Source organism: Gracilinanus agilis, chromosome 1 (genome assembly GCF_016433145.1).
Source record: "Gracilinanus agilis isolate LMUSP501 chromosome 1, AgileGrace, whole genome shotgun sequence".
NCBI lineage: Eukaryota > Metazoa > Chordata > Mammalia > Didelphimorphia > Didelphidae > Gracilinanus > Gracilinanus agilis.
Window position 1 is genome coordinate 202,434,301 of NC_058130.1, and position 27,883 is coordinate 202,462,183.

The 27,883-nt window shown below is 43.1% G+C and overlaps 2 protein-coding genes across 2 annotated transcripts; both read left to right on the forward strand.

Annotated features, from left to right (window-relative positions):
* The first annotated feature begins 5,771 nt into the window (after positions 1-5,771).
* SPN (sialophorin) lies at positions 5,772-7,634 on the forward strand. The gene is made up of 2 exons (XM_044657404.1): positions 5,772-5,804; positions 6,218-7,634. The coding sequence occupies exon 2, from the start codon at positions 6,278-6,280 to the stop codon at positions 7,487-7,489; it is 1,212 nt and encodes a 403-aa protein (XP_044513339.1). The 5' UTR covers positions 5,772-5,804; positions 6,218-6,277; the 3' UTR covers positions 7,490-7,634.
* A 5,724-nt stretch (positions 7,635-13,358) lies between these two features.
* QPRT (quinolinate phosphoribosyltransferase) lies at positions 13,359-26,699 on the forward strand. The gene is made up of 4 exons (XM_044657405.1): positions 13,359-13,539; positions 22,903-23,438; positions 26,181-26,312; positions 26,423-26,699. Exons 1-4 carry the CDS (start codon positions 13,527-13,529, stop codon positions 26,657-26,659), a joined length of 918 nt encoding a protein of 305 aa, XP_044513340.1. The 5' UTR covers positions 13,359-13,526; the 3' UTR covers positions 26,660-26,699.
* The last annotated feature ends 1,184 nt before the right edge of the window (positions 26,700-27,883 follow it).

Here is a 27,883-nt window from a genome sequence, read left to right on the forward strand (position 1 = left end):
CCCTCTATTCCTGAGTCACAATGTCCTGGTCTGTGCTGGGTTTTCCCTCTCCTCTTTCCTCCTCTCTGCTTCCCCTCTCCCCCAGATCAGGCCTCCAATGAGATGGATGAAATGGTCCTTCCTGGAGCTGGCCATCCAGAAAGATCCCTGTGCTCCTGACTTTGCTACTGGCCAGTGTATGCCCATAAGCATAATGTGACTTCCTCTTCTCTGGGCCTCAGTGTTCACATCTGTGAACCTGGATTTGTACCGTGTTGAAGGAGCTTGAGTCAGGATACTTGGGTTTGAATCGCAAACTGCCTGGCTATAGACCTGCCTAATTTTAATCTCTTCTTTGAGCCCCACTTTCCTTATCATGAAATGGGGATAATCATACAACCTACCTCACAGGGTTGTTGTGGGGAATGCACTTTGTAAACCTTAAAAGTGCTTGAGAAATGTGACTTATTGTAACACTTTTAAGATGCTTTGACAAGGGATTCCATGACTAGGGTTTTGTTTTGTTTTTTTCATTCTTCTTACCCTCATTTAATGACTCAGATTTGGAAGATATGGGGCAGGTAAAGGGAGAAAGTGGGAGAGAATTACCCTAGAACATTGAATCTGGAAGAGGCCTCTGTAACCTCAACTAGTCTAATTCCCTCATTTTATAGCTAGGAAAAAAGGCCCAGAGCATGGAAAGGACTTACCCAAGGTTACTCTTACAAGTCCCTGGCAGAGTTTGTCCTGATGCTTTTCTAAGTCTCTCTTGTTTTCCTTTCTCCCTTGGTCGGAAAATGACAAAAGAATGCCAAGACCCTTCCTTTAGGTGCAGGAGCCTCCTGTTTTCTGGAGGTACTCGGGTGCAGACTCCTGTCTCCCTCCTCCTTTCACTTCTAACATTGATGAAGCCTCAATTACTTCCTCAGTTAGGTCAGCTAGCCAACAGGTGGTACTCAATTCAACCAGCATTAAGTGAAGCAGTCCTTGCCTTAAAAGAGTTTACATTCTTCTGGGAGATATAATATTACACAAATAAATATAATGTCTGCACAGTGTAACTGGGAGAATCTGAAGGGCCTGGAGTTGGCATCTGAGCTCAACCTTCAAGAGAATTAAGAGGTTCTATGAATGGAAGGTGAGGAGCAAAGATGTCCTAAGCATGGATGGGCGAAATGGTATATATTTGGAGCAAATAGGCTAATTAGGTGAGAACAGTGTGGAAGAGGAATTAATGCCAAATAAGTATGGAAATGTAGTCTGGGCCATATTGTAAAAGGCTTTAAATGTCTAATGGAGGAGTTTTTGCTTTATTTAATAAAGCAGTAGAGAGCCACTGGAGCATTTCAGACAGGAATGAATAACATGGCCTGAGCCATGTGAGATTAATTTTGTAGCAAGGTGAGAGATGAATCAGTAAGGGGAGAGACCAGAAGCAGGGAGACCAATGGGGAGGCTATGGCAGTATCCATCTAAGGGGATGAGGGGGGCAGCTAGGTGACAGTGGATAGAGTACCCAATCTGGAGACAGGAGGTCTTGGGTTCAAATGTGATCTCACATACTTCTGTGTGACCCTATGCAAGTCACTTAACCTCAATTTACCTTGTTCTTACTGCTTTTTTGCCTTGGTACCGATACTTAGTATTGATTCTAAGACACAAAGTAAGGGTTTAAAAAAATTTAAAGAAAGGGCTGAGGACCTGAATTAGGCGTATGAATCAGTATGGGAAACTGACAATACTGAAGTACTTCATTGGATATTGCAGGGGAGAAAAAAGTATATAATGATTTCAAAGTTGATCACCTGGGTGATCACATGAATGGATACTATTATCACTACTACCTGTATTCCTCCTCCTCAAAAAAAAAAAAACAAAAAAAACCCAAAACAAAAACCTGGGGGGGGGGGTTCAGTTCCTTTGCCTGAAATCTCTCCATTGGCAATATTTTCCTCTAGGTTAACCATTCCACAGTTTTAGGACCTTGTTGCAATAGTACTGTTCCCCTTGACTTACACACACACAAACACGTATATACACACACACAAAGTTGTTATAAGGGTTCTTTACCTTAGAGTCCCCAGGTTCAGACTTTTTAGTTCAGCACAGTGTTCTGATGGGGAAAAAAGTAGAGTAGTAGGGATGGATAATGTTAGAGTTGAGCACATTGCTAGATAGGCCAAGCCAGGGTGTATGAGGCTGTAAAACACCTATCTTACCTTAGCAGCCCTAGGCTTCTCCTTTGGAATCATGCCTTTAGCCACAGGGGTTTTGCTATTATATCTATTTTGCTGATCAATGAACCCCAGTTAAACAAGCCCAGCTGGTGTTAGGCAAAGGAGTTACAAAGATAAAAATGAACCAATCCTTGCTCTCAGGAAACTAAAAAAAAAAAAAGGTTTTTATTGATATCTTTTGTTTTCTACATCATAATTGCACATTAATATCCTTTCCCCTTGTCAGCCATCTCACACAACTTTTTTTAAAAAGTATGACATTTATTAATAGGAGCATTGATCTATTAATAAAAGGCAGATCACAGACCATAACATTTTTAAAGACAAAAAGGACAGGAAGGGAGTGATCAGCATAACGGATTAGTACAAACCTGAAAACTTATGCCATGTGCATTTCTCAACTCCCATCTTTGCAAAGGGAGGAGTATCTTCTCTTTTTTTCCTTTTTAATAACCTTTGCCTTCTCTCTTAGAATCGATAATAATTATTGGTTCTAAGGCAGTAGAGCAGTAAGGAATAGGCCTTTGAGGTTAAGTGATTTGCTGAGGTCACACAGCTAGAAAGTATCTGAGTTCAGATTTGAATCCAGAATTGTCTCTAGGCCTGATTGTCTATCCACTGAGTCACCTACTGCTCCCTAGTTTTTCTTTTAAGCCATGCTAGTTTGTAATTTTGTGTGGTTGTTCTTTTCACCTGCTTAGATGTCATTATGTATACCGTTTTCTTGGCCTCTGCTGACTTCATTGCATGCTATCACATTCATCATTTCTTATAGTCTATTACATCCACATACCACAGTTTGTTTAACTATGTCCATGTCAATACACATCTGCTTTGTTTCCAGGTTTTTTTGTTCTCACAAAAATTGCTGCTATAAATATTTAATTCAATGACTTCAGATATAAGCCTAATTATAGAATCTTTAGGTTAAAGAATATCGTCATTTTAGTCACTTTATTTGCATAATTTCAAAATGCTTTTCAAAAAATGTCACACAGCAGAAAATTTTACTTTCTAGGGTAAACTTTGAGCCCGGGTATCCTGGACCTTTCCAGTCTCTGAACTGACTCAGCTTCTGGGTTCAGAGATCTGCTGCTGGAACTAGATGTCCTGCCCTATTTTCTGCTTTTCCCTTCACTCCTTCCTTCCCTATCCTTATATACTGTCATCTCACAAAGGGGCAACTTTCCAGGATTTACTTAGAAGGGGAAAGAACAGAAGGTCAGAATAAGTGTATCAGAGAGCAAAGTTACTCAATGTCACTAGAAAAGATCTGTCCAACCCATGCTTGGGGACTTATAAAGTACCCTATCTAGGTTGTACTTTCTTGGCCCTGGGCTTCTAGAAGAGGTATTTTCTATACCAGAAGGCCCCCAGTGGGGCTCTTGGGAATGAACTCATTGATTTCAGTAGGAAAATCCTAGGTTCCTCCTGAGCCAATCAGTAAGCCTACTTAATGGATGGTCAGGAGTGCTGCCCACATTCCTGCCTAATCTCTGTTTATCTAATACTTCCTTGCTGGGAAACATGGCCATCAACTCACGAACAAAATATACCTTCCCCAAAAGTCAGTCTTTGACACTGAAGAACTGAGTGATTTCTCTCTTCTACCGTAGATGTCTCCAGTCTTTTTGGTATAAGAAAACATTTATAGAGACCTGTTTTTGATATCATTTCTGGGATAAGCCCATTCCCACCCCCCACCCCATCCCCACTCAGGTGATCATATCTGCACAGTTAATACCTCTTATTTGAGAGAATACATGACAAAAAATTACTTTTAATTCAGTAAGGCTTTTAAATGAAGTCATTTTATTATAACAGCCTCTATATATTTGAAAAGTAATCTACAGGTCTGTTTGTTATAATGAATCATTTGGTGAGATAGATCCCTTTCAGTAATCGGATGTCCTTCCCTTTTACCCATTCCATTTCCACATGTTGAGAATCAATGTCCTATGCTGCTTCCCAATTTGTTCCTTTTTTTTTTTTTAACCCTTATTTTTTGCCTTAGAATCAATACTGTGTCTTGGTTCCAAGGCAGAAGAGTGGTAAGGGCTGGGCAATGGTGGTTAAATGACTTGCCCAGGGCCACACAGCTAGGAAGTGTCTGGAGCCAGATTTGAACTCATGAAGATAAGTATTCCTGATTCCAAGTTCAATGATCTATTCACAGTGCCTCTTAGCTGCCCAATAGAGAGTATATACCATTTAAAGATTTTACAAATTGGTTTCCTTGTGAGGTAGGTAGTGCAAGTATTATTATTCCTTTTTATAGGAAACTCTGAAGCTCTGAGAGGTCTTTACTTTCCCTAGGTCACACGATAAGTTAAGGGTAGAGTTGAGACTAGGCCTTATGTTGCCCCCTCTCAACTATCGAATCTGGTTGCCTCAGCCTGTTCATTGAGTTCCTCCTGCACTTATAGTTTCATGGATTTGTAGCCAGGAGTGACTTTTGAGATAATTTAATCCAATCACTCTTTTTGTTTTTTAAAGATGAAGAAATTGAAGATTAAGTGATTTGCCCAGTTGGAACACAAATAGTAAATGGCAAAATCAGGATTTGAACCTAGGTCCTCTAATTCCAAATCTAGCATATTAAACTATGCTGCCTGGGTAATTGGGGTTCAGCTTATGTTCCTCTCTGACCCTGTACCCCACCCTAATCGGGTAGAATGAGTTCTTCAAAGGTACATGTGCTCTGGATGGGGGCACTAACCTATCCCCTGTTTTCTCTTAAGATTTGGGTTCAGGGGATGAGTCTTTCCTATGATCTCAACCTCTAGGGAGGATGTGGTTCATTAACAGCCCCAGCATTGAGAATTAAGGAGTGGGGCAAGGACCACAAGCACAGGAAATGCCACTGTTTTTTCCTCTCTCTGTACCCCAATCTGCCCTGGGTGGGCCAAGCCCATCTCTCAGGGCATATTTCTTAATGTTCCCATCACTAGTCTTCAACAGAGAAGCAGGCAGTCACCCAAGATCCAGCCTAGCCTGGGACAGTGGAAAGAATACTATAAATTTGTTATTAGAGGAGCTGGGTTTGGAGCCCATCTTTGACATTTGCTGTGTATATGACCTTCGACAGGTTAATTTCCTTGGGCCTCAATTTCCTCACCTATAGAATAAGAGGGTTAGACTACATGGCCTCTGAGGTCTATTCCAATTCTATATTGATGATCTTGCCTATCTCTGTCCTTTAGCCCAGAAATAGTTATTTTTGTATCTCAGTAAAGACCCCATTTCCCATCATAGAGCCAAAGATTCCCCACCAATTCAGACTTGGGCATATGAGTCTTTTAGCTGATGATCAGAGTTTCATCCTCCAAATTAGACCCAAGAATACCCACTGCCAGCTATATTCAGCAGATGGGAAGGAGATATTACACTTTACCATTGAGATACAGGCAGATGAAGGGTGCAGGATGTTGAGGGTGGAGGGGGGGGCCCCTACACACATGGGGTGGAGCTAGGGCCACTTCCTTCCCTTCTGGGGGCCCCCAGTCTCAGTCCTGCCTGTCCTAGTCTGAGGACAGACAAGTCTCCCCTCAACATCTTTTGACCACCGCTGAGAACCTCCAACTGCAGGTAAGAATGGATCACGGTCAGGTTAGGACTGTGACTAGAGCCAGAGCAGTTAAGCAACGTTGAGGCTAGAGAGGAACATCTTTCAAGATAGGAGTAGGGATCAAGGCAAATTGGAGCAGAGGGAGGTGGAGAATCCTTATTCCAGTGGGTAATATGAGGGTAGGGAACTGAGGGTCAAGGGCTCGATTAGTTATTGGATCTAAGCCTGGAGAAGAAGGGGTTCCTAGTGATAGCTAAATTAAGAGACATTAAGTGCTTGGGAGGGCATTCATGCTGGGCATCTCCACCCTCATTTCTGAGTCTGGAGAAAACCGTTGAACCACAAACTCAGCCAGGCAGCTGTTGGGGTGTGGGCAGGATGGGGAGGAGGGTGTTCTGGCCTGTGCAGATCCCTCCGGTCTTTTTCCTCACAGGTCTTGACTCCCAGACACCCTTGAACCTTTCTGGGTCCTTGGGAGATTCCACCTAGTGTCATGGAGATAATACCCTCCTTGACTTTGTTGCTCCTCATCCTCACTGAGTGTTCCTGGGCTTCAACAGACTTATACATAGACTCTGCTGACTCCCAGTCAGTCTCTTCTTCGGCTGTGAACTCCTCAATCTCTTCCCTGGCTCTGGAAACCACATTCTTGCCAACCTCAAATTCAGATTTGATCTTGACACCTCCAACCCTGGATGCCAGTCCTTTGACATCCTTGGCCCCAGGCCACACACCCTCCCTGCCCCTGAATGCCAAGGGCTTGGAGGCCTCAATCCAGAGTGGGGAAACTCTTGAACTAAATACTTCAAAGGCCCAGACTCTGGAAGTCAACTCAGATCTGCCTGGAACCATGACAGTAGAGGCCAAGGATAACATTCCTACCACTGAGGTGGCATCTTCCACCAGTTTGACTTTCATAGCCTCTGGGCTGACCTCAATGGATAAAGAGGCCCCCAGTAGTACCCAGGAACTGGTCACACACACATCTACTCCAACTAAGTCTAATGCTAGTCTCATTGGTACAGCTACCATGGTAACATCTCCCTCCTCCATATCCCCTCCTTTGGTTACCAGTACAGAGCAAGGGGAGAAGACCACCCCAGTCTTTAAAGAAACGACCTCCTCTAAGATTATTTCAGCTAACACAACCATCTCTAGCATGACAAGTTCCAAGGTGTCCCAGGTTAGTGAGACCACATCTATATCATCTTTCACTTCATTGACCAAAGCGTCTCCTGCAAATGAACAGAGGCAGGATGGAGGTACCTCCCCAATAGTAATTCTGGTTGTGGTTCTCCTGGTGGCGACTTTCTTGATCATCCTATTGTTGCTGTGGCGACGTCGACAGAAGAAGAGGACAGGGGCTCTGATGCTTGTGGGGATTGGGAAAAATAAAGGAGCTAGGGATGCTTGGGCTGGGCCAGTTCAGGTTGCAGAGGACCAGGCCCCATCTGGGTCAGCAGCAATGGAAGGGGACACAGGGAACCCTGAAGGTGAAGGGACTGGCCGTAGGCCCACACTCACCACCTTCTTTGGCAAGCGGAAGTCTCAACAGGGTTCTGTGATGATGGAGGACCTGGAGGCTGTACCCTTTATGGAAAATATGGATGGAACTGTAAAGAACCCTGAAACTGATGGCTCAGTAGCTGATGGGTCAAAAGCAGGAGATGGGAACTTGCCCTCAATCCCAGTGACCAATGTGTGAAGGGACCAAGATCATCAATTGGTCAACAAAGGTTTTCCAGGCACAGTGAGAGGAGTGAGACAAAAGCTACCCTTAAGGAACTTAGCTGTAACTAGGAGAAAATACTCAAAAATTTAAAAAATTAAAATAAAAAAAAGGAACTTAACTTCCCCATTCTTCATCCACTAGTCATGATCAGTTTAACAGTCTTACATTTTTTCATCTGCATGATCTCCATTCACTCTACTTTGATCTTTTCCATGATTATCATTTTCATCATCTTCCTCTTTACCATTATAGTCACTGAGTATTGTCTGGGAAACACAGGATCTCTCCAGTAAAATCTTGATAAAGTGAAATTTCTGGACTGTCCAATTTTTAAGAAAACCACATTTTGACAAACTCATATCATGGATTTGCCAAAAAAATACTCATCTGAGGTCATAGGAGCCATCAGCTGTGCCTTAGGACAGTTTCCTCTAGGGCTCTGAACCTCTCCCTCCCCTCAACCCTGGCAAAGGACAAAGCCTGCCCCAATACCTTCCCTAGTCCCTGATTCAAAGACCAAGTTAGTAACCAGCCCACCTGCTAACTTTTATCCCTAATGAGGATTACCCTGGAATTGGCAGAAGTCAAAACTGAGGTAGCTTCATAACCAGGTTGCAGCTAGCCTCTCCAGATGTTTCATTTTACTACCTTATGTTCTCTGACTTATCCAACCTGGTTTATTGTTTCTTATACATTTCTTTTCATCTCTCATCTCCATGCCTTTGTATTGACCCCATCCTCCATGCTGACCAACACTGACTTTTAGAATCCAGTTTTCCTGCAAAACTCACCCCATGGGGGCAGCTGGGTAGCTCAGTGGAGTGAGAGTCAGGCCTAGAGACAGGAGGTCCTAGGTTCAAACCCGGCCTCAGCCACTTCCCAGCTGTGTGACCCTGGGCAAGTCACTTGACCCCCATTGCCCACCCTTACCACTTCCACCTAGGAGCCAATACACAGAAGTTAAGGGTCTATAAAAAAAAAAAAAACTCACCCCACGTGCCATGTCCTACATAAAGCCTTTTCTGATCCTTTAAACTTTTGGTGCCTCTCCTACTCACTCCAGCCAAATTACCTCATGTTTGTGTATAGATGTATTTGCTTATGTCAGTGCAGTGTTTCTTTCTTTAGAACATAAGCTCATCGAAGGCAGGGACTATTCCATTTTTATCTTCGTGAGGATATGGGAATCCAGATCACTCTCTTCTTGCTGTTCCTAAAAGGTCTAGAATGAAGGGTTTCTTCCCATGAGCATCCAGGAGTGAGGAGGTACCAGAATGGGTACCAGAAAGAATTCTGGATAGGTAATGGAGAGGGATGGTACAAAGAGAATGTTGGAATGGGGGCTGGAGCCCAGGGGAAAGGAACAAGAGGAATGAGGTGTGTGCTCCTTTTGATCCTGTAGATACAGGGACAATTGGATATCTCTTGTTTGTGGTCCAGTAAAGAATTCAAGGGTTTATTAGAAAGGTGAAGTGTGTGTTGTGTGTCTATTATTATTGGGTAGCTAGGTGGTGCAGTGGATAGTCAGGCCTGATGTCAAGAATCTGGCTTTGGATACTTACTGGCTGGCTGTGTGACCTTGAGCAAGTCACTTAACCCTGTTTGCCTCAATTTCCTTGTTTGAACAAGGAGCTAGAAAAGGAAATGGCAAACCAGTACAGGGTCTTTCTGAGGAAAACTCCAAAAAGAGATCATGAAGATTTGGATATGACTGAAAATGACTAAACAATTCTTTTTCGTCCCAGCAGTTTCTTTGATTCCTTTTCCAAAGAAGTTCATTCTCTTCCCCTTTCTATCATTTCAGTCCTCTTCTCCATTCTGGATTCTAGGAGGCTCAGCATACAGCATTTGAGCCTTTAAGTTTTCTTGCCTGTTTACCTGGCTTCGCCCCTAAATTCCCACTAGCCAACAGGGTTGGATATTATCTGTTTTTCTGCTCTGAATGAATCTACTATTCATAGTTAAGCATGTCTGGGTGCCCAAGTGATTGTCCTAGCCCAGGGGAGTAAACTGAACACAACAGGGAAGTTAGACCAGGTTTGGGGAACCTGCAGCTTCCTTCCTCCCTATGCTTTGGGGGACTAGCAGGGGAATTATACTTTTTTTTTAAACCCTTAACTTCTGTGTATTGGCTCCTAGATGGAAGAGTAGTAAGGGTGGGCAATGGGGGTCAAGTGACTTGCCCAGGGTCACACAGCTGGGAAGTGTCTGAGGCCAGATTTGTGTTCATTTTTTTTTTTTTTTACCCTTAACTTCTGTCTATTGGTTCATAGGTGAAAGATTGGTAAGGGTGGGCAATGGGGGTCAAGTGACTTGCCCAGGGTCACTCAGCTGGGAAGTGTCTGAGGCCAGATTTGAACCTAGGACCTCCTGTCTCTAGGCCTGACTCTCAATCCACTGAGCTACCCAGTTGCCCCCACTTTTTTTTTTTTAATGGGCTCCAGCTGGGTAGTTTAGGTTGGTCTGACTGCTTTAATCTCAGCTAAACTCTAAGTCAAACCCAATCCCCTCAGTCCGAAATCCAGTCCAAGAATCCAGCCCAGCCCAGCCCGGTATGTGGTGTAGGTGAGAAACAACAGTGTTGACATGCAAAGAGGAAATTTGCAAAGAAAAGGAAGCTATTGAGTCAGAGCCCCCCTGTGGTCTGTGACTTTGTGGGAAAGAGATGTAGACTGTGACAGACATGGTGACAGGGAGGGAAGGAATGCAATCGGATTGGGGGAGAAGAAAAGTTGGGGTTCAGTTTGAATTAATCTCTTTCTCCCAGTCCAAAAAATAGTCTTGGGCTACTAGGGAGTGAGGTTTGGGACGGACCAGGTGGTGAGGATTGATTGGGCATTAAGTCTGGTGGAGGAGAGAGGACCAGGAAGAGACTTCACTGAATTTCTAGCTTACATAACATAAAATCCAGCCCCTGACCTAAATCAGAAAGTCAGGTGGGCTACCCCTGCTCCACTTGGAACCAGGCTAAAGATAAGGACTTTGGTCAGCAGACCTAAGATAAATGTCTTCACTGCTTTCAAACCTTTACTGATCTTTGAACCCAGCTTGAGGCAATGACCCTTCTGGCTCCTCCAAATCCTCTTCCCTGGGTTACTCCTCCAAATCCTCTTCCACCCCACTTCTGCAACTGTGCCCATCAGGAACCAGATGTCCTAGGATGGTATCTGATTTCTCATTGGCTTCTTTTTCAAAATTTCATTGTATTTTTTTTTATTTCAGATTTAACACAAATAAAATGAGCATTTGCAACACACTGTAGATTATATATAAAATTGTGGATCTCTATTATATAGAGCTTTATTTAAGTATATAATACATTCAACATGTAACTTTTATAAAATTACTTTGCTTGTTTAAGATTTCTTCCTGGGAGTAACTAGGTGGTAGCCAGGTAGCTCAGTGGATTGAAAACCAGATCCAGAAATGGAAGGTCCTGGGTTCAAATGTGACCTTAGATATTTCCTATCTAATCCTTGGCAAGTTATTTAACCTCCACTGCCTAGCCCTGTGTTGGCAAACCTATGGCACGAAGACCAGAGCATGCTGGGCGGCCATTCCTTGAGGATATTTCTCTCATCACCTGCCCCTCTGTCCAGAGGTTCAATGGGAGCGCTTCCTCCCTCCCCTGTCTAGGGTAAAGGGTCACGTGAGTGTTGCAGTTTGGACCCTTGGTCTCTAAAAGGTTCACCATCATTGGCCTAGCCCTTACTTCTGTCTTGGAACCAATACATGGTTTTAATTCTATGACAGAAGGTAAGTGTTTAAAAAAAGAAAAACGGTTCTTCTGGTCTTCTGTTCAGTTGTCTTTTTGGCAGGAAAGAGGAAGTCTCTCCTTGGCCCCTCTCTCTGTCTTTCCTATCTCCCCTCCACACACACACATTGAAAAGAAGAAAAACAAAAGCCTTCTAAGAAACACGCACAGCCAAGCAACAAATCCCTATATTAGCCACATCTAAAAATTGTTGTCTCATTTTGCATCCTGAGTCTGTCTCGAGGAGAGTAGCCTTCTTCATCATTTGTCCTCCATGCAAGGATAAGAATCCTCAAATCTTCCAAAGCTGTTTTTCTTTACAATGTTGTTGTTCTCTAACTTGTTCTTTTGACAGTATTCACTTCAGTCTACATCAGTACACACAAGGCTTCCCAGGTTTCATGCCTACTTGTTGGTTCTCCTGTCTAAAAATGGAAGTTCTTTGCAGAACTTTTACCAACACAATTTTGGGATGCCCTGATTTGGGTTTTCTAGATTGATCTGATTGTTTGGTTTTTCCTGTAACTAGTTTTCACCAGACTGCCGGATGAGTCTTTGACCAAAAAAACAAAAACAAAAACCAAACACAACAAAAGAACCTGCTCTAAAGATATAGCCCTATAAATAACTCCCTTCTCTCCCCAATGAAAGGAATAAAATATGGAGGGGAATCTCTAGTGGAGTGCCCCAGTTTGGAAATGGTCAGCAGGAATTGATTATGTGTATTTGTTTTGTTTTTCTTTCTTTTTAAAAAAACCTTTCCCTTCTGTCTTAGAACCAATACTGTATATCAGCTCCAAAGCAGAAGAGCGGTAAGGGCTAGGCAATGAGGGTTAAGTGACTTGCCCAGGGTCATACAGCTAGGAAGTATCTGAGGTCAGATTTGAACCCAAGACGTACCATCTCAAGGCCTGGCTCTCCATCCACTGAGCTACCCAGCTGCTTTTTTTTTTCTTTTTCAATTGGTGAGGAAGGAGGAGAGAGGAAAAGGGGAGAGAGGTAAAAGGGATTTTGGTTAATTGAAAAAATGAGATTATGTCATACATAGATCTATAGATCTTTGAAAGAACTTGAAATATTTTAACCTGGAGAAGAGAAGTCTTGGGAGGGGATTAGGGGATGGGACAGGATTTACTGACTGTCTTCAAGTATTTGAAAAACTTTTATAATAGAAGGGGTAGCTAGGTGACAGGGTGCATAGAGTACAGGGTCTAAAGTCAGGAAGACTTATATTTCTGAGTTCAAATCTGACCTCAGACACTCACTAGCTGTGTGACCCTGCTTGCCTCAGTTTCCTCATCTCTAAAATGAGTTGGAGAAGGAAATGGCTAAACCACCCCAGAATCTTTGCCAACAAAACCCCATATGGGGTCATAAAGAGTCTGACACAATTGTACAACAACAACAAGTTATATAAAGAAGATTAAACTTTTTCTGCTTGACTCCTGAGGGCAGAAAAAGGAACACTGGGTAGAAGTTGTAGGTTGGCAGATTTGACCTTGATACAAGAAGAAACTTCTAACAGTTAAAACAAAATAGAGTGAGCTGCTTCTGGATGACAGGAATCACTACATGTTGGAGAGTCCATCTTAGAGTTTATCCCAGTGAGCTAGATGATTTGCTTGGTCCCTTCTAGTCCTGAGACACAATAGACCCATAAGGCATGGAATGATTATCATCAGGGCTCCTGTGACCTCAAAAATCACCAACCCCTTCACCCACACACTGAACACACCAGTGTCCCATATGTTGGAGAAGGGAGGGATGGAAGTCTCAGGGAAAAACTAGAGGAGGAAGGACCTGGAACCTTCATTTGGAGACACAGACAATACAGTAAAACAGGAGTCCAGGGCTGCCTAGCCCTGTGTTGGCAAACCTATGGCACGCAGACCAGAGCGTGCTGGGCGGCCATTCCCTGAGGATATTTCTCTCATCACCTGCCCCTCTGTCCAGCGGTTCAATGGGAGCGCTTCCTCCCTCCCCTGTCTAGGGTAAAGGGTCACGTGAGTGTTGCAGTTGCAGTCTAGGGCCCAGGTTGTAGAGGGGTGAGAGGCCCAACCTAGGTTCTGGGCGGGGATTGGGATTAGTGGGAGGAGGGAAGGAGGAAAGCCAAGGGAACCCACAGGTTCTGGTCTCTTGGGAAAGGGCAGCAAGGGGTTGTGTTTAACCCACCCCACTCACCACCCTCATTTTTGGGTCTTCACCTGGTTTTTGTGATCAGAACTGAGCAGCAGCAGGAAGCCCAGTCACCCCTCCATGGACAAGGAAGGTAAAGAATCCTGTTTTTTCCTCTCTGCCCTACTGGCCAATAGCTCATCTCTTCTCACCTTTCATCTTTCCCTCTTAACTGCCTATATTTTCTCCTCTCTGGAAGACTCCCTGAACTTCCTGCCTCCTCTCTTTTTTTCTTGTTGCTACCCAAAAGGAGATAGAGAAGAAGGAAGTCTCTGAGATCCCAGGAAATGGAAGAAGGGGCAACAGAGAAGGCTTTTATCTCTTGGGAAGGGAGTGAGGGAAGAAGAAAGAAGACAGAGCTTATTTGCAGAGCTGTCCCTGAACTTTGCCTTCTAACTACTGGCCTGCAAAAGGAGGGGGCAAAGTTCTATTGAAGCTCCATTTGGAGTGGGGGGAGGGACCCTGACTACAGGGGTATGTTTCCTGTCTTTGCCTAGGGTAGAAAGAAACCCACGTAACTGGGTATAACATCTGCACAGATGTGATGACTCATTTCATTTCTTCAAGTGGAAAGAGTGTCAGGGTAGGAGAGGAGAAACACAGGACTTATTTCTGGCTTTGCTACTCTCTGTGTCCCCTTTCTAGGCCTTAGTTTCTTCTTATGTCAAATAGAAAGGTTGAGTCAGGTGATTTCTAAGACCCTTCCAGTTTTAATTTCTATGACTTCATTGGCTGTTCTGACCATTTGATGGGAAGATGACTTCAATATATTATATTGCTGTTATAGAGAATGGTGAAAGATCAAACATCAGAGCTGAAAAGGACATTAGATATAATCAGTCAATCAACAAACATGTCTTTATTCGTTTTTAAAAAACCTTTACTTTCTGCCTTAGAATTACAATACACAAAATACTGATTCAAAGGCAGAAGAGTGGTAAGGGCTAGGTAATAGAGGTTAAGTGACTTGCCCAAGGTCACCCAGCCACGAAGTGTCTGAGGCCAGATTTGTACCTAGGACTTCCTATCTCTAGGCCTGGTTATCAATCCACTGAGCCACCCAGTTACCCCCCAATAAACATTTATTAAGGGCCAACTATATGCCAGGCAGGACAGCTAGGTGGTACAGTGGATAGAGTACTGTGTCTAGTTAGGAAAACTCATTTTCCTGAACTCGAATCTGACCTCAACACTTATTAGCTTTGTGACCCTGGGAAAGTCACTTAACCTTGTCTGCCTCAGTTTTCTCATCTGCAAAATGAGCTGGAGAAGGAAATGGCAAATCTCTCCAGGATCTTTGCCAAGAAAACTCCAAATGGGGTCACAAAGTGTTGAAAATGACTGAAAAATGACTTGTGTGAAGATAGGATTAACTCTCCCTTTGTCTATTTTTAGCTAATCAAATCAAGAACTTAAAGTACCCCTATGTACCATTAAGTATGAGAGTTGACGAAAATTATGCACTCGGCAACAACAATGTGCCAGACATTGAGCTAGGCACTGGGGATGGAGACTGGATCTGTGATCCACTGAGAAAGGAAGCTTCCAGATAAGGAAACAATATAGTTCAACTCTGCTGTCTCTGCAACTTGGTCTTGGAGTTACCTAGAGCTCAAGCAAATTAAATGATTTAACTAGAGTCACGTGGCCAGAATGTGTGAGGCAAGACCTGAACTCAAGTATTGTTGACATTAAGGCCAGTTCTCTATCCATATTGCGCCATGTTGGATGCATAGGCAAAAGTGACAGTCCCTGCTCTCAAGGAACTTACATTCTCTTGGAGGAGACAATATGGAGACTAGTAAGCACATCTCTTGGCTAGCTATCCCCAAGGTAGACTGGCTTATCTCCCCCTCAGACGTCTAGGGGGTACCACTGAGAGACAGCAGTATTTCTTCTCTAAACATTGTCCAGTCAAGCCCCCATTATCTATGTTCCTCCTCCTGTCAGTGCCAGTGACTAGACCTTAGCTCTATTTAACCAATTAATATCAATTAACTTAAAAAAAAAAAGCCCACCCTTACCTTCTATTTTAATATCAGATCCAAGGCAGAAGAATGGTAAAAGCTAGGCAGATGGGGTTAGAAAGAGTCTGAAGCTAGATTTGATCCGGGGTCCTCCAGCCTCAGTGCTCTATCTACCATGCTACCTTAGCTGCCTCAACATCTATTAACTTTTACAAAAGGATATTTATTTAAAGACATGGCAAGAACCACAGTGCTCTCTCTGATACTTTCTCAGTCTCTGGAGATAAGGGGCTCAGTCTTAGCATAATTTTGACATGGCATTCATTGGTCTCACCAAGTTCATATCTACATGCAATAACAATGCTAGAGGACCCTCATCTAGGCTGAGCTGGGTCCTAAAGGTTATATCTTAGGGGCATTGATACAAATTTCCCAGACACCCAAGTGTGTAAAAGTCACATTTTTGGCCTTTTAAAATTCACAAAATTATATAACTTCTAATTTTTCCAACCAAAAGAAAAAAACAAAGGCTGAAGCCAGAAATGGATACCAGTTTTCCTGGGGTTCCATATTGGTTTCAGATAGAGACAGGTAGAGCATCCAAGGTTTCTTCCTCCCTGGCATTGTCTCTTACTGCATGTTATCAGGGAAGGAGCCAAATAAAGAAAAACAAATCCCATCAAAAGAGAGACTGATAGGGCAGCTAGATGACCCTGGCTAAGTCATTTCACCCCAATTATCTAGACCAGTGGTTCCCAAACTTTTTTGGCCTACTGTCCCCTTTTCAGAAAAAAATATTACTTAGTCCCCTGGAAATTAATTTTTAAAAAATGTTAATAGCAATTAATAGGAAAGATAAATGCACCTGTGGCCATCACTGCTCCTCTGGATCGCTGCAGCACCCACCAGGGGGTGGTAGCGCCCACTTTGGGAATCACTTATCTAGACCTTACCTCTTTTCTGTCATAGAGCTGTTACTAAGACAGAAAGTAAGAGTTTAAAGAAAGAGAGAGAGACATACTGAGTTTAAAAAGGTTTATTGAAGGTACTCGGTCAAAGAAGCCATTGTCAAGCATGTGGTTAGCCAACTAGAACCAGTAACAGAACGTCCACTAATACTCCAGAGTCTCCCCGGGCTAGATGTCATAAGCAGGCCTTCAAGCTTCTATCATGGGGAGAATTTCATCAGCTGAGTATGCCAATGCACTCAGAAGGACCGGCCTATCGATCAGTCCTCATTACACTGAAAAATAGAAACTAGATGATTTCTTTTTCTTTTTGGTAAGGAGGGCACTAGCCTAGTGGCTAGGGAAAGCAGGAAAGGGTACATGTAGAAGAGGGTATTTTAGCTAAATCTGGAAGGAAACTAGAGATATCCTACAAGATGGAGATGAGGAAGCAAGTTTGATTGCATTGAGAGGCATGATTTTTTTTTTTTAATCCTTACCTTCTGTCTTAGAATCAATACTTTGTATTGGTTCCAAGGCAGAAGAGAGATAAGGCCTAGGCAATGGAGTTAAGTGACTTGCCCAGGGTCACCCAGCTAGGAAGTGTCTGAGGCCAGATTTGAACCTAGGACCTCCCTTCTCTAGGTCTGGCTCTCAATCCACTGAGCCACCCAGTTGCCCCTACTTATATATATTTTTATTATCCTCCACAAGATGTAAGAAACCAATAGAAAATAGTCTTTTAAATTTAAGCTGAATTTACTAAGGGACATTCAGAAAAATCCCAGGATCCTAAGGCTAGTCCACCATCTTTGGATGGAACAAATGTTTCTTCTCAAGTCTGACCACACACTGCTTTTTCCACCTGGGATGCTTGGGAGAGGGGTTGGCTCTGCCCATCTTCTGATTGCTGGTAGAGTTAGGATATGGCACATTTCCTACCAGTTGATAGGGGAATCCCTACAAGGCTCTATCCTCCTATTCCATCATATGAATACAGTGACAATAATGAAATGATCACTATATTCTTCCCTTCTCTTTCAGGCATCAAAGAACCACACGTGTATATAACATGTTGGCTTTTATTGACTACATCTATTGCAAATCCATCCTAATAATTACCAAAGAAAACATATTTCTCTATGCTCCCAATTGTTTACCTAAAGATCAACTTCTCTCCCAAGCACCAGGGCCCCATTTTCAGCTGTTTCCTGGATATTGCCCCCTATTTGTCTCATTGTTCTTCAGTTGTTTCAGTCATGTCCAACTCTTTGTGGCCCCATTTGGGGTTTTCTTGGCAGAGATACTGGAATGGTTTGCCATTTCCTTCTCCAGCTCATTTTACAGAGGAAGAAACTGAGGCAAAAAGAGTTAAATGACTTGCCCAGGGTTACACAACTAGTAAGTATTTGAGGCCATATTTGAACTCAGGCAGATAAATCTCAGATAAAATAGACTCCAGGCCTAACACTTTATCCACTGGTCCACCTAACGGTAAGTTACTTGCCCTAGTTGTCCTGCAAGCTCCTCAAACTCAACAGTGTATAGACTCCTTGAGGTGCTATTTTTTTTTTTTTATGTCTTTGAATCCTCCACACCTAGTATAGAGGCTTAAATCTTCTTTGTCTAGATGCAAGGCTTGGGGTTCACAAATGTTTATGTTGAAAACTGACCTCATCATCCCCTTCTTCTCATCCCTGCCTAAAACACCTCCAAAAAAACAACAAAAAACCCTTTGTCCTTCCCCTTGACTTCTCCATGGAGCCAATAGCTAAGATTGGGCAATGGGAACTTCTTGTTATGAGAATTTAGAAGGGTTGATTACTGCACTTTAAGCTCTTTAGCAGCATAGAAATGACTGAGCTTAATACTTAATTTGCAAAAATAATCAGTGAAAACAGGAACCACCAGATGGTCATGACTCCCCATTAGCCTTACCATAAGTGATTTTTTCCCCTGTCTACCTCCTCTCTGTTTTCCATCTCTTTTCCCCTTGAAGTCAGAGGCCTCCCCAGCAGTGGCCTTTTGGGGTTGTGGTTTCTTCATCTTCCCACAACTGGACCAAGAGCATGTTTTATGCCTCTTGTGCCAAAAGGATTGCTAATTACGGTTCTGCTTCCCTGTTTCAATCAGTGACATCACCATCCTCTCAGTTTCCCAGATGTGAAGCCTCGGGGTTATGCATTGTCTGTCTTGGCCACTCAAACTACATAGTCCATGATCTAAGTACCTCATTTCCACTTGGCTTGGTTTGTAGGTTAGGGCAATGCTTGGAGCAGAGGACACTTGGATCCTAGCAAGGCATTTGATCCAGTGTTTCATAATATCCATGAGGACAAGATGGAGAGTGTGGGCTGAATGAAAATTCAGTAGGGAATGAATCAGTGCCAAACTGGAAGGAGGTCTTTAGTGGAACATTCTACCCCTGGCCTTGTTCTCGTTAAGATTTTTTCAGGGGGGCAGCTGGGTGGCTCAATAGATTAAGAGCCAGGCTTAGAGATGGGAGGTCCTGGGTTCAAATCTGACACTTACTTCCCAGCTGTGTGACCCTGGACAAGTCACTTAATCCCTATTGCCTAGCTTTTACTGCTCTTCTGCCTTGGAACCGACACATAGTATTGATTCTAAGACAGAAGGTAAGGGTTTAAAAAACAAAAACAGAATTTTTCAGTGACTTAAATAAATTCATAGATGGCCTGCTTACTGAACTTGTATGTCTGGGAAGAATAATATGCTGGGTGATCTACCGGGAATCTAAAAAGAGCTCAGCAATCTAGAATGATGGGCTGAATCTACTAAGATAAAGACTAACAGGGAGAAGCGAGGTGGCTCAGTGAATTAAGAGCCAGGTCTAGAGACAGGAGATCCTGGTTCAAATCTGGCCTCAGACACTTCCTAATTGTGTGACCCTGGGCAAATCACATAACCCCATTGACTAGCTCTTACCTCTTTTCTGTCTTGGAATCAATATACAGTATTGATTCTAAGATAGAAGGTAAGAGATTAAAAAATAAATCCTACCAAACCTAGGAAGTGACACTTGAGATTACTCAGCACCTCCTCCCCTAATGCCCACCAGTCTACCACTATGGCACTAAGATACAGATAAAATATAACAAGATGAGTGTAGAGTTGCCCCACATGAGATTAAAATACCAATATTACAGGCAAGTGAAAATTAAATTGAAGCACCAGCAATACAGGATGGAGAAAGTGTGGGTGGTTAGATAAAAGCTTTTTTGGAAAGGCTGGGGGGAATGGGGTTTTAGAAGACTATAAGCTTGATATGAGTTTCTAGTCTGATTGGACACTTGATAAAGCCAATTTGATCCTTTTTTTTTTTTTAAACCCTTACCTTCCATTTTAGAATCAGCATTGGTTCTAAGGCAGAAGAGAAGTAAGGGCTAGGCAACGGGGGTTAAGTGACTTGCCCAGGGTCACCCAGCTAGGAAGTATCTGAGGTCAGATTTGAACCCAGGACCTCCCATCTCTAGGTCTGGCTCTCGATTCACTGAGTCACCCAGCTGCTTCCCCGCCCCCTCCCCCCAACTTGATCTTAAATGGGACTATTATAAGAATTAGATGAGATACTAAATGTAAAGTGCTTTAAAAATATATATGTATATATATATATCTATACCTATATGTGTATATATATATATATCTATCTGTATATATATCTATACCTATATGTGTATATATCTATATCTATATCTATCTATCTATCTATCTATATATATATATACACATACATACATATACCCTTAACTTTTATCTTAGAATCAATATGTATTAGTTCCAAGACAGAAAAGAGGTAAGGATTGGGCAATGGGAGTTAAGTGACTTGTCCAGGGTCACACACTTAGGATGTGTCTGAGTCTAGATTTGAACCCAGATCTTTCCAATTCTAGGTCTGTCTCTCCATCCACTGAGCCACCTAACTGCCTCTAATGTGCTTTTTTGATGCTGCATTCACAAAAATCTCACAACTACTCTCTCTCCCCTGTCCTTTCACTGGACTGTTCATTATTATCTGCCTGGACTACTNCCTTCCTTCCTTCCTTCCTTCCTTCCTTCTTTCCCTAATTCCTCCCTCCCTTCCTTCCTCTCTCTCTCTTTCCCTCCCTTCCATCTTGGAAATGATATTGTGTTTTGGTTCTAAGCAGAGGAGCAGTAAGGGCTAGGCAATGGGGGTTAAGTGATTTGTCCAGTGACACACAGTCTGAGGTCAAATTTGAACCCAGGATCTTCCATCTTTGGGTCTGACTCTCAATCCATTGAGCCACCTAGCTGCCTCCTGCCTTTCTTTCTTGATGTGGGAATAAAGAATATTTTTTCTCTTTAAGAGAATCGACTATCACATCAACTCAATACACAGAGACTCATTCTCTTCAATTAAGAGAGTCTTATTTAAAATGGTTCATGTTTATCTGGAAACCCTAGTTACTGATACTTATTTGTGTACATGCTGTCTCCTATAGATTGTAAGCACCTTGATAGCAGGTGTTATTTCATTTTCATCTTTACATTCTTCTAACTAGCACAGAAGGATTCAATAAATGTTTGCCAATTGATTGATTACTATCTGGTTGCCCTCTAAATATGGGTGAAGATCTTTGAAAAGAAGTCAGAGCTGGAGATATAGGTTTGGGAGTTTTTTGAATAGTTGAAGTTGAAGATAAAATGAGATTGTCAAACAAAGGAATGTATTGAGAGAAGATCACTGAGAATAGAACCTTAAGGGATATTTACCCTAAGGACTTGGAAAGGAGATGCCAAGTCAGAGATGGAGACAAACAAGAAATGGCCCAGGGCAAAAAAGAAAACCAGACGTGTTATATCTGTGCAGCCAAGGGAAAAGAGAGGATCCAAGCAGAGGAGGTTGTGGTTATCAGTCACACCCTGCTGAGAGGTCAAGAAACATGAAGGCTGAAAAAAAGGCAGTTGAGAGGCAATGAAGCTGCCTAGAGCACGAGGCCTGGAGATGGGAGGTCCTGGGTTCAAATTTGATCTCAGATGTTTCCTAGCTATGTGATCCTGGACAAGTCACTTAACCTCCATTGTCTAGCCCTTACTGTTGTTCTGCCTTGAAAACTATACTCAGTATGGATTCTAAAACAGAAGGTAGAGGTGTTTTTTCTTTTTAAAGTGGAGAGGATGTTGCAGAGACGAGGAGCTGTGGGTGTCAGAACATTGCATATTCTGTTAGACTCAGTAGATCTGTTTAATTAGTTTTACTGAATTGCTTTCCTCTCTATTTAAAAATAATTATTTTACCATTCATTTAAAACAATTTTGAGTTTCCAAAACTCTCCCTAACTTTAGCCCTTCACCCATTCATGAAGAAGGCAAGCAATATGATATGAATTATACATGTAAAGTCCATGTAAAACGTATTTCCATATGAGCCACATAGTAGAAAAAAATGAGAAACCAGTATGAGAAAATGAGAAAAATGAGAAAAAAAATGAGAAAAAAGTAAATAAAAAAGTATTATTTCAATCTGGACTCAGAATTAATCAGTTCTTTCTCTCAAGATGGGTAACATTTTTCTTGATTAGTCCTATGGAATTGTCTTGGATCATTGAATTGATTAGAATAGCTAAGTCTTTTAAAGTTGGTCATCACTATGATATTGCTATTTCTGTGAACTCTCTAGATTCGGGTCACTTCATTTTGTATCAGTTCATCTAAATCTTTCCAGGTTTTTCTAAAATCATTCTGCTTGTCATTTCTTTTAGCACAATCATATTTCAAATGTATTGAGTATTCCATTGCAATCATATGCCAAAAAACTTGTTCAACCATTCCCCAACTGATGGACATTCCCTCAGTTTCTAATTCTTTGCCACCACAAGAAGAACTGCTATAAATATTTTTGTACAAACAGGTCTTTTTTCCTTTTTTTCCCCCAATCTCTTTGGGATACAGACCTAACAGGGGTATTATTGCTGCATGGAAGGGTATGCACAGTTTTTTAATCCTTTGGGAATAGTTTTAAATTGTTCTCTAGAATGGTTAGATCACAACTCTACCAACAGCACATTAGTGCTTCCTTTTTTGCCAATCTGATAAATGTGAGTTGTTTTAATTTGCATTTCTCTAATCAATAGTGATTTAGAGCATTTTTAGGTTTAGAGCATTATAGCAAACTAGAACTAGCTCTGATCTCTTCATCTGAAATTTTGGCAATTTTTTAATTGGGGAAGGACTTGTTTCCTCATCCATTCTGAAAAGATATTTATTTCCTTGCATAGGAGCCTGGGCCTTGGTGGTGAGATTCTGAGATGTGATCAAGGTAGGACTCTACAAAGAGGCCACTATGTTCTTCTGGGAGGAACATACAAAAGGTCCATATTTTCTAGCTAGGCCTCAGGATATAGAAAGGCTCTTCCAAAGGCGCAGTGCTAGGCCCGGAAAGAGGGTACTCATTGGTGTTCCAATTCTTTTCTCTTTCCACTAGATGGCGATACCGCATCGACTCAACACTGGTCCCTCTGGTCACTTGGGTGACTTTTCTTCCTTTTTCTTCCTCCCTCCTAGACTTTGCCCGCTTGCTGCCCCCGGGGACCTTGGAGGCCCTGGCAGATTCCTGGTTACGGGAGGACTGCCCCGGCTTCGACTATGCCGCCCTGGTGGCGGGAGCGGCCCCTTCCCAAGCCGTACTGTGGGCCAAGTCTCCCGGGGTGCTGGCTGGGAGGCCGTTCTTTGACGCCGTCTTCTCCCGGCTAGACTGCCAGGTGACCTGGTTCCTCCCTGAAGGTTCCCACCTGGTGCCCGTCGCCCGCGTGGCCGAAGTCCGGGGCCCCGCTCACCGCCTGCTCCTGGGCGAGCGGGTGGCCCTCAACGCTCTGGCCCGCTGCAGCGGGGTGGCCAGCGCTGCTGCAGCCGCTGTGGAAACGGCCCGGGCCGCGTGCTGGAAGGGGCATGTGGCCGGGACCAGGAAGACCACGCCGGGCTTCCGCCTGGCAGAGAAGTATGGGCTGCTGGTGGGGGGCGCTGCGGCTCACCGCTATGACCTGGGGGGGCTGGTGATGGTGAAGGACAACCACGTCATGGCCGCTGGTGGTGTGGAAAAGGTGACAGCCCTTATCCCCATCCATCCCTGGCTGTGGTCCTTGTCCCCATCCTTAATCCCATCCAAACCCTAACCAGCTCAAATCCACGAAAACCCAGCCTAAGCCTGGCGACTACTGTAAACCCAGCCCAAATGGCTTCAATCCAGGGACTGACGTTTACTTGCAGTAGGACCCGGGGGGGGGGGGGGGGAGTTATTTTCCTTCTCGGAGTCTCGGTTCCTTCATTTGTAAGCTTCTTGAGAGCAGGTACTATCTTTTATCTCTTTTTTGTATTACCAGCCCTTGGCCTGACATCTACTTGGCACTTAATTTTTTAAATTATCTTTTAATTATCTTTTGTTTCAGGATCAGTTCTAAGACAGAAAAGTGGTAAGGGCTAGGCAGTTGGGATTAAGTGACTTGCCCAGGGTCACATAGCTAAGAAGAGTCTGAGGCCAGATTTGAACCAAGGTCCTTTTTAAAAAATAATGAACTGGGGGGGGGGGCAGCTGGGTAGCTCAGTGGAGTGAGAGTCAGGCCTAGAGACAGGAGGTCCTAGGTTCAAACCCGGCCTCAGCCACTTCCCAGCTGTGTGACCCTGGGCAAGTCACTTGACCCCCATTGCCTACCCTTACCACTCTTCCACTTATGAGACAATACACCGAAGTACAAGGGTTAAAAAAAAAAATAATGAACTGGGGGCAGCTGGGTAGCTCAGTGGATTGAGAGTCAGGCCTAGAGACGGGAGGTCCTAGGTTCAGGTCTGGCCTCAGACACTTCCCAGCTGTGTGACCCTGGGCAAGTCACTTGACCCCCATTGCCCATCCTTACCACTCTTCCACCTAGGAGCCAATACACAGAAGTTAAGGGTTTAAAAAAAAAAAGAAAAAAAATAATGAACTCATTTATTTATTTTTTTAATATAATTAAAAAAAAAACATTTTCCATGGTTACATGATTCACATTCTTTCCTTCCTCCCTCCCAGAGTTGACAAGCAATTCCATTTCATTATACATGTATTATCACTCAAAACCCATTTCCACATTATTCATTTTTGTAATAGAGTAATCTTTTAAAAAACAACCCCCCTGGGGGCAGCTGGGTAGCTCAGTGGAGTGAGAGTCAGGCCTAGAGACAGGAGGTCCTAGGTTCAAATCCGACCTCAGCCACCTCCCAGCTGTGTGACCCTGGGCAAGTCACTTGACCCCCATTGCCCACCCTTACCAATCTTCCACCTATGAGACAATACACCAAAGTACAAGGGTTAAAAAAAAAACAAAAAAAAAACAACCCCCCAAATCATATGACCAAATAAACAAGAGTCAGACATGACTGAATTACAAATGCTAAACTCAATCCCCACAAATGGGCACAAATGTCCCTTGCCCTCAAGGAGCACACATTCTATGGGGAGAGAGAATGTTAATCACTAGATACAAATGCTGAGCAGATGGAAGATAATACCATGTAGGCAGCTTGAGCCCAAAGGAAGCCAAGAGGTAAGAACGTCGAGAGCATTCCAGCCATGGGATACTGCCAGTATAAAGGAGATAGATGGAGTATTGTGTTTCTTTTTTAACTTAATTTCAGTCTTAGTATTGTGGGGTTACAACCGGATGTTGTGGGGTACAATGATGAACCCCTCGGTTTGGGAGGATACCTTTTGCAAGAATGCAAGACTCCAAAACTTAGCTTAAAAGTAAAAAGAGAGATTTATTAGTAAGATAGAATCACTGGCCAGCAAGACAGCATGAGTGGAACAACCCTGGGGGGTTGCTCCCAGAATGCTTCAGTTCAGGGGTTTTTATATTCTTTACAACAGTAAGTACATGATGCTGTGTCACGGTGTTGACGTGACTCTAGAGTGGTAAATACTCAGGCATTTGGTGGGGTGTTCGGTCATTTGCCTGGGGTCTACCTGAAGACCCTCATAGTTTAGGGAACAGATGGATGCCTGAGATACAGCCTGATGGTATCAAGGTGTAGCCTGTAGGTGCATCTTTGTCTATCTCAAACTAAAGGACATTCAAGGATGATAGTAATCTCATGATCTTAAGGTTAGGAATCACAAGGAGGGAAAGGAGGAAGGGAATTTCCCTGTTTACAGTTTGCCTGGGTTAAGGGGTACAGTGTCCATGCCTTCTCTGTACCATGCCCATGCCATTAGCAATGACTCTAAGACAGAAAAGTGGTAAGGGCTAGGCAATGGGTTAAGTGACTTGCCCAAGGTCACACAGCTAGGAAGGGTCTAAGGTCAAATTTGAACTCAGATCCTCCTGACTTCAGGATTAGCTTTATCCACTGAGCCATTTAGAGGCCCCATGGTTTATGTTTGAAGACCTGCAGATAGGGACAGTGTTCCTAGATTGGAGAGAACATGGAGGAGAGTAATCTTTAAGAAGACTGGAAGTAGGAGGGGCTAGGTTATGACAAGTTTTCAATGCCAAAAGGAGGAATTTTTATTGGATCCTGGAGGTACTAGGGAGCCTGTGCTTGAGAAAAATCTCCTTGGCAGAGGGATCGAAATCAGAAAAGTAGGGCAGAGAGAGCAGGTAGATAGCATAGACTGAAAAGGAAGGTGGGCTTAGGACAGAGCTTTGGGCATTTTTATAAACCTTATAGCACTATAGAATTGTGCATTGTTATTATAGTAATTATGATTTTTCCCAGACCTTCCTGTCCCAAGTCATGATGGCCATCTCAGTACCTTGCTATTCTCTCTTCTTTGGGCCCCTGTACCTAAGCCTCATCTTCTACCATAGGCTGTCCAAAGGGCTCACAAGGCTGGAGACTTTGCCCTGAAGTTGGAAGTTGAATGCAGCAGCCTACAGGAGGCACTGAAGGCTGCCCAGGCAGGTGCTGACCTTGTCTTGCTGGACAACTTCTCCCCTGAGGTGAGGCTGGGACAGTAAGCAGTGGGCTCTTTGCTGGCAGGGGAACCACTGATCTGGATCACTGTAGCAAATCTGCCTCCTACCTCCCCATTTCTTCTTCTCTCCAACAGATGCTGCACCCCACAGCAGCAGCAGTGAAGGCGAAGTTCCCAGGGGTTGGGGTGGAGGCAAGTGGGGGCATCACCTTACAAAATCTTCCCCAGTTCTGCGGACCTCATGTTGATGTCATCTCTTTGGGGGCCTTGACCCAGGCAGCCTCTGTGGTCGACTTTTCCCTCAAGTTGTTTGCAAAAAGTGGGTCCCTGAAGAGCTCTGAGGCAGATCTCCACGAGACAGAAAAGATGTAAGGAAGGAGGGTAATAAACTTGTTTATGTCTGATGCTCAAATTCAGCTCCTTTTTTGGAGGGCCCTAAGGGAGGCTGAGGATACTTTGGGTTTCAAGAGCAGTTTTCTTTACTAACCTTGCGTGATCAAAGGAAAGAGGGTACCAGGGCAGCTAGGTAGCACAGTGGGTAAAACACCAGGCCTAAAAAATGTAAGATTTAAATTAATATCCAATAACTCCAAGTATTAATTTTATAAAGCTTATTAATAATCACTTGAAATAGAAGGGATAAAAAGGAAATAGAAGTATAAAAACCCAATTACCTAACAAAAATAAGACCAGGTGAGTAAGTTCTTCCTCCTGATTCAAAGTCAACTTCCACAGCCGGGATCAGGGGGAGAGAGAAAGAGAGGGCGGAGCTACACAAAATTTATAATCTTCCTATGTTAGCACATAATGTGAGAAGGAACATGGGAAGCTGGGATTTAGAGTCCTGGGGAGAAAAATCTAATTATACAAATCAGAAGGACCTGGGTTCAAATTTGACCTCAGATGCTTCTTAGCTCTGTGACTCTGCAAGTCACTTAACCCCCAATGCCTAGCCCTTGCCACTCTCCGTCTAAGAATTGAAGGTAAAGGTTTTTTTTGTTTTTAGAAAAAGGAAAGGTAAAGAACTAAGTCAAATTTTTAAGAAACCAAGTCTTTCTGCAATTGACAAATGGTCAAGGGATATATATAGACAGTGTTCAGATGAAAAAATCAAAATTATGAATAATCATATGAAAAAATGTTCTAAATCCCTCCTGATTAGAGAAATGCAAATCAAAACAACTCTGAGGTACCACCTTACAGATTAGCCAATATGACAGTAAAGAAAACTAATAAATGTTGGACGGATGTGGCAAAATTGGGACACTAATGCATTGCTGATGGAGATGTGAACTGATCTAACCATTCTGGAGGACAATTTGGAATTATGCCCAAAGAGCTTTAAAAATGCATGCCCTTTGATCAGGCAGTACTAGGTTTGTACTCTGAAGAGATACAAAAATGAGGATGAATCTGTGTGTACAAAAATATTTATAGCTCCATTTTTTGTGGTGGCAAAAAATTGGAAAATGAGGGGATGCCCTTTGATTAGGGAATGGCTAAGCAAATTGTGGCATATGATGGTGATGGAATACTATTGTACTATAAGGAATGATGAACCAGATGATTTCTTAAAGAACTGGAAAGACCTACAGG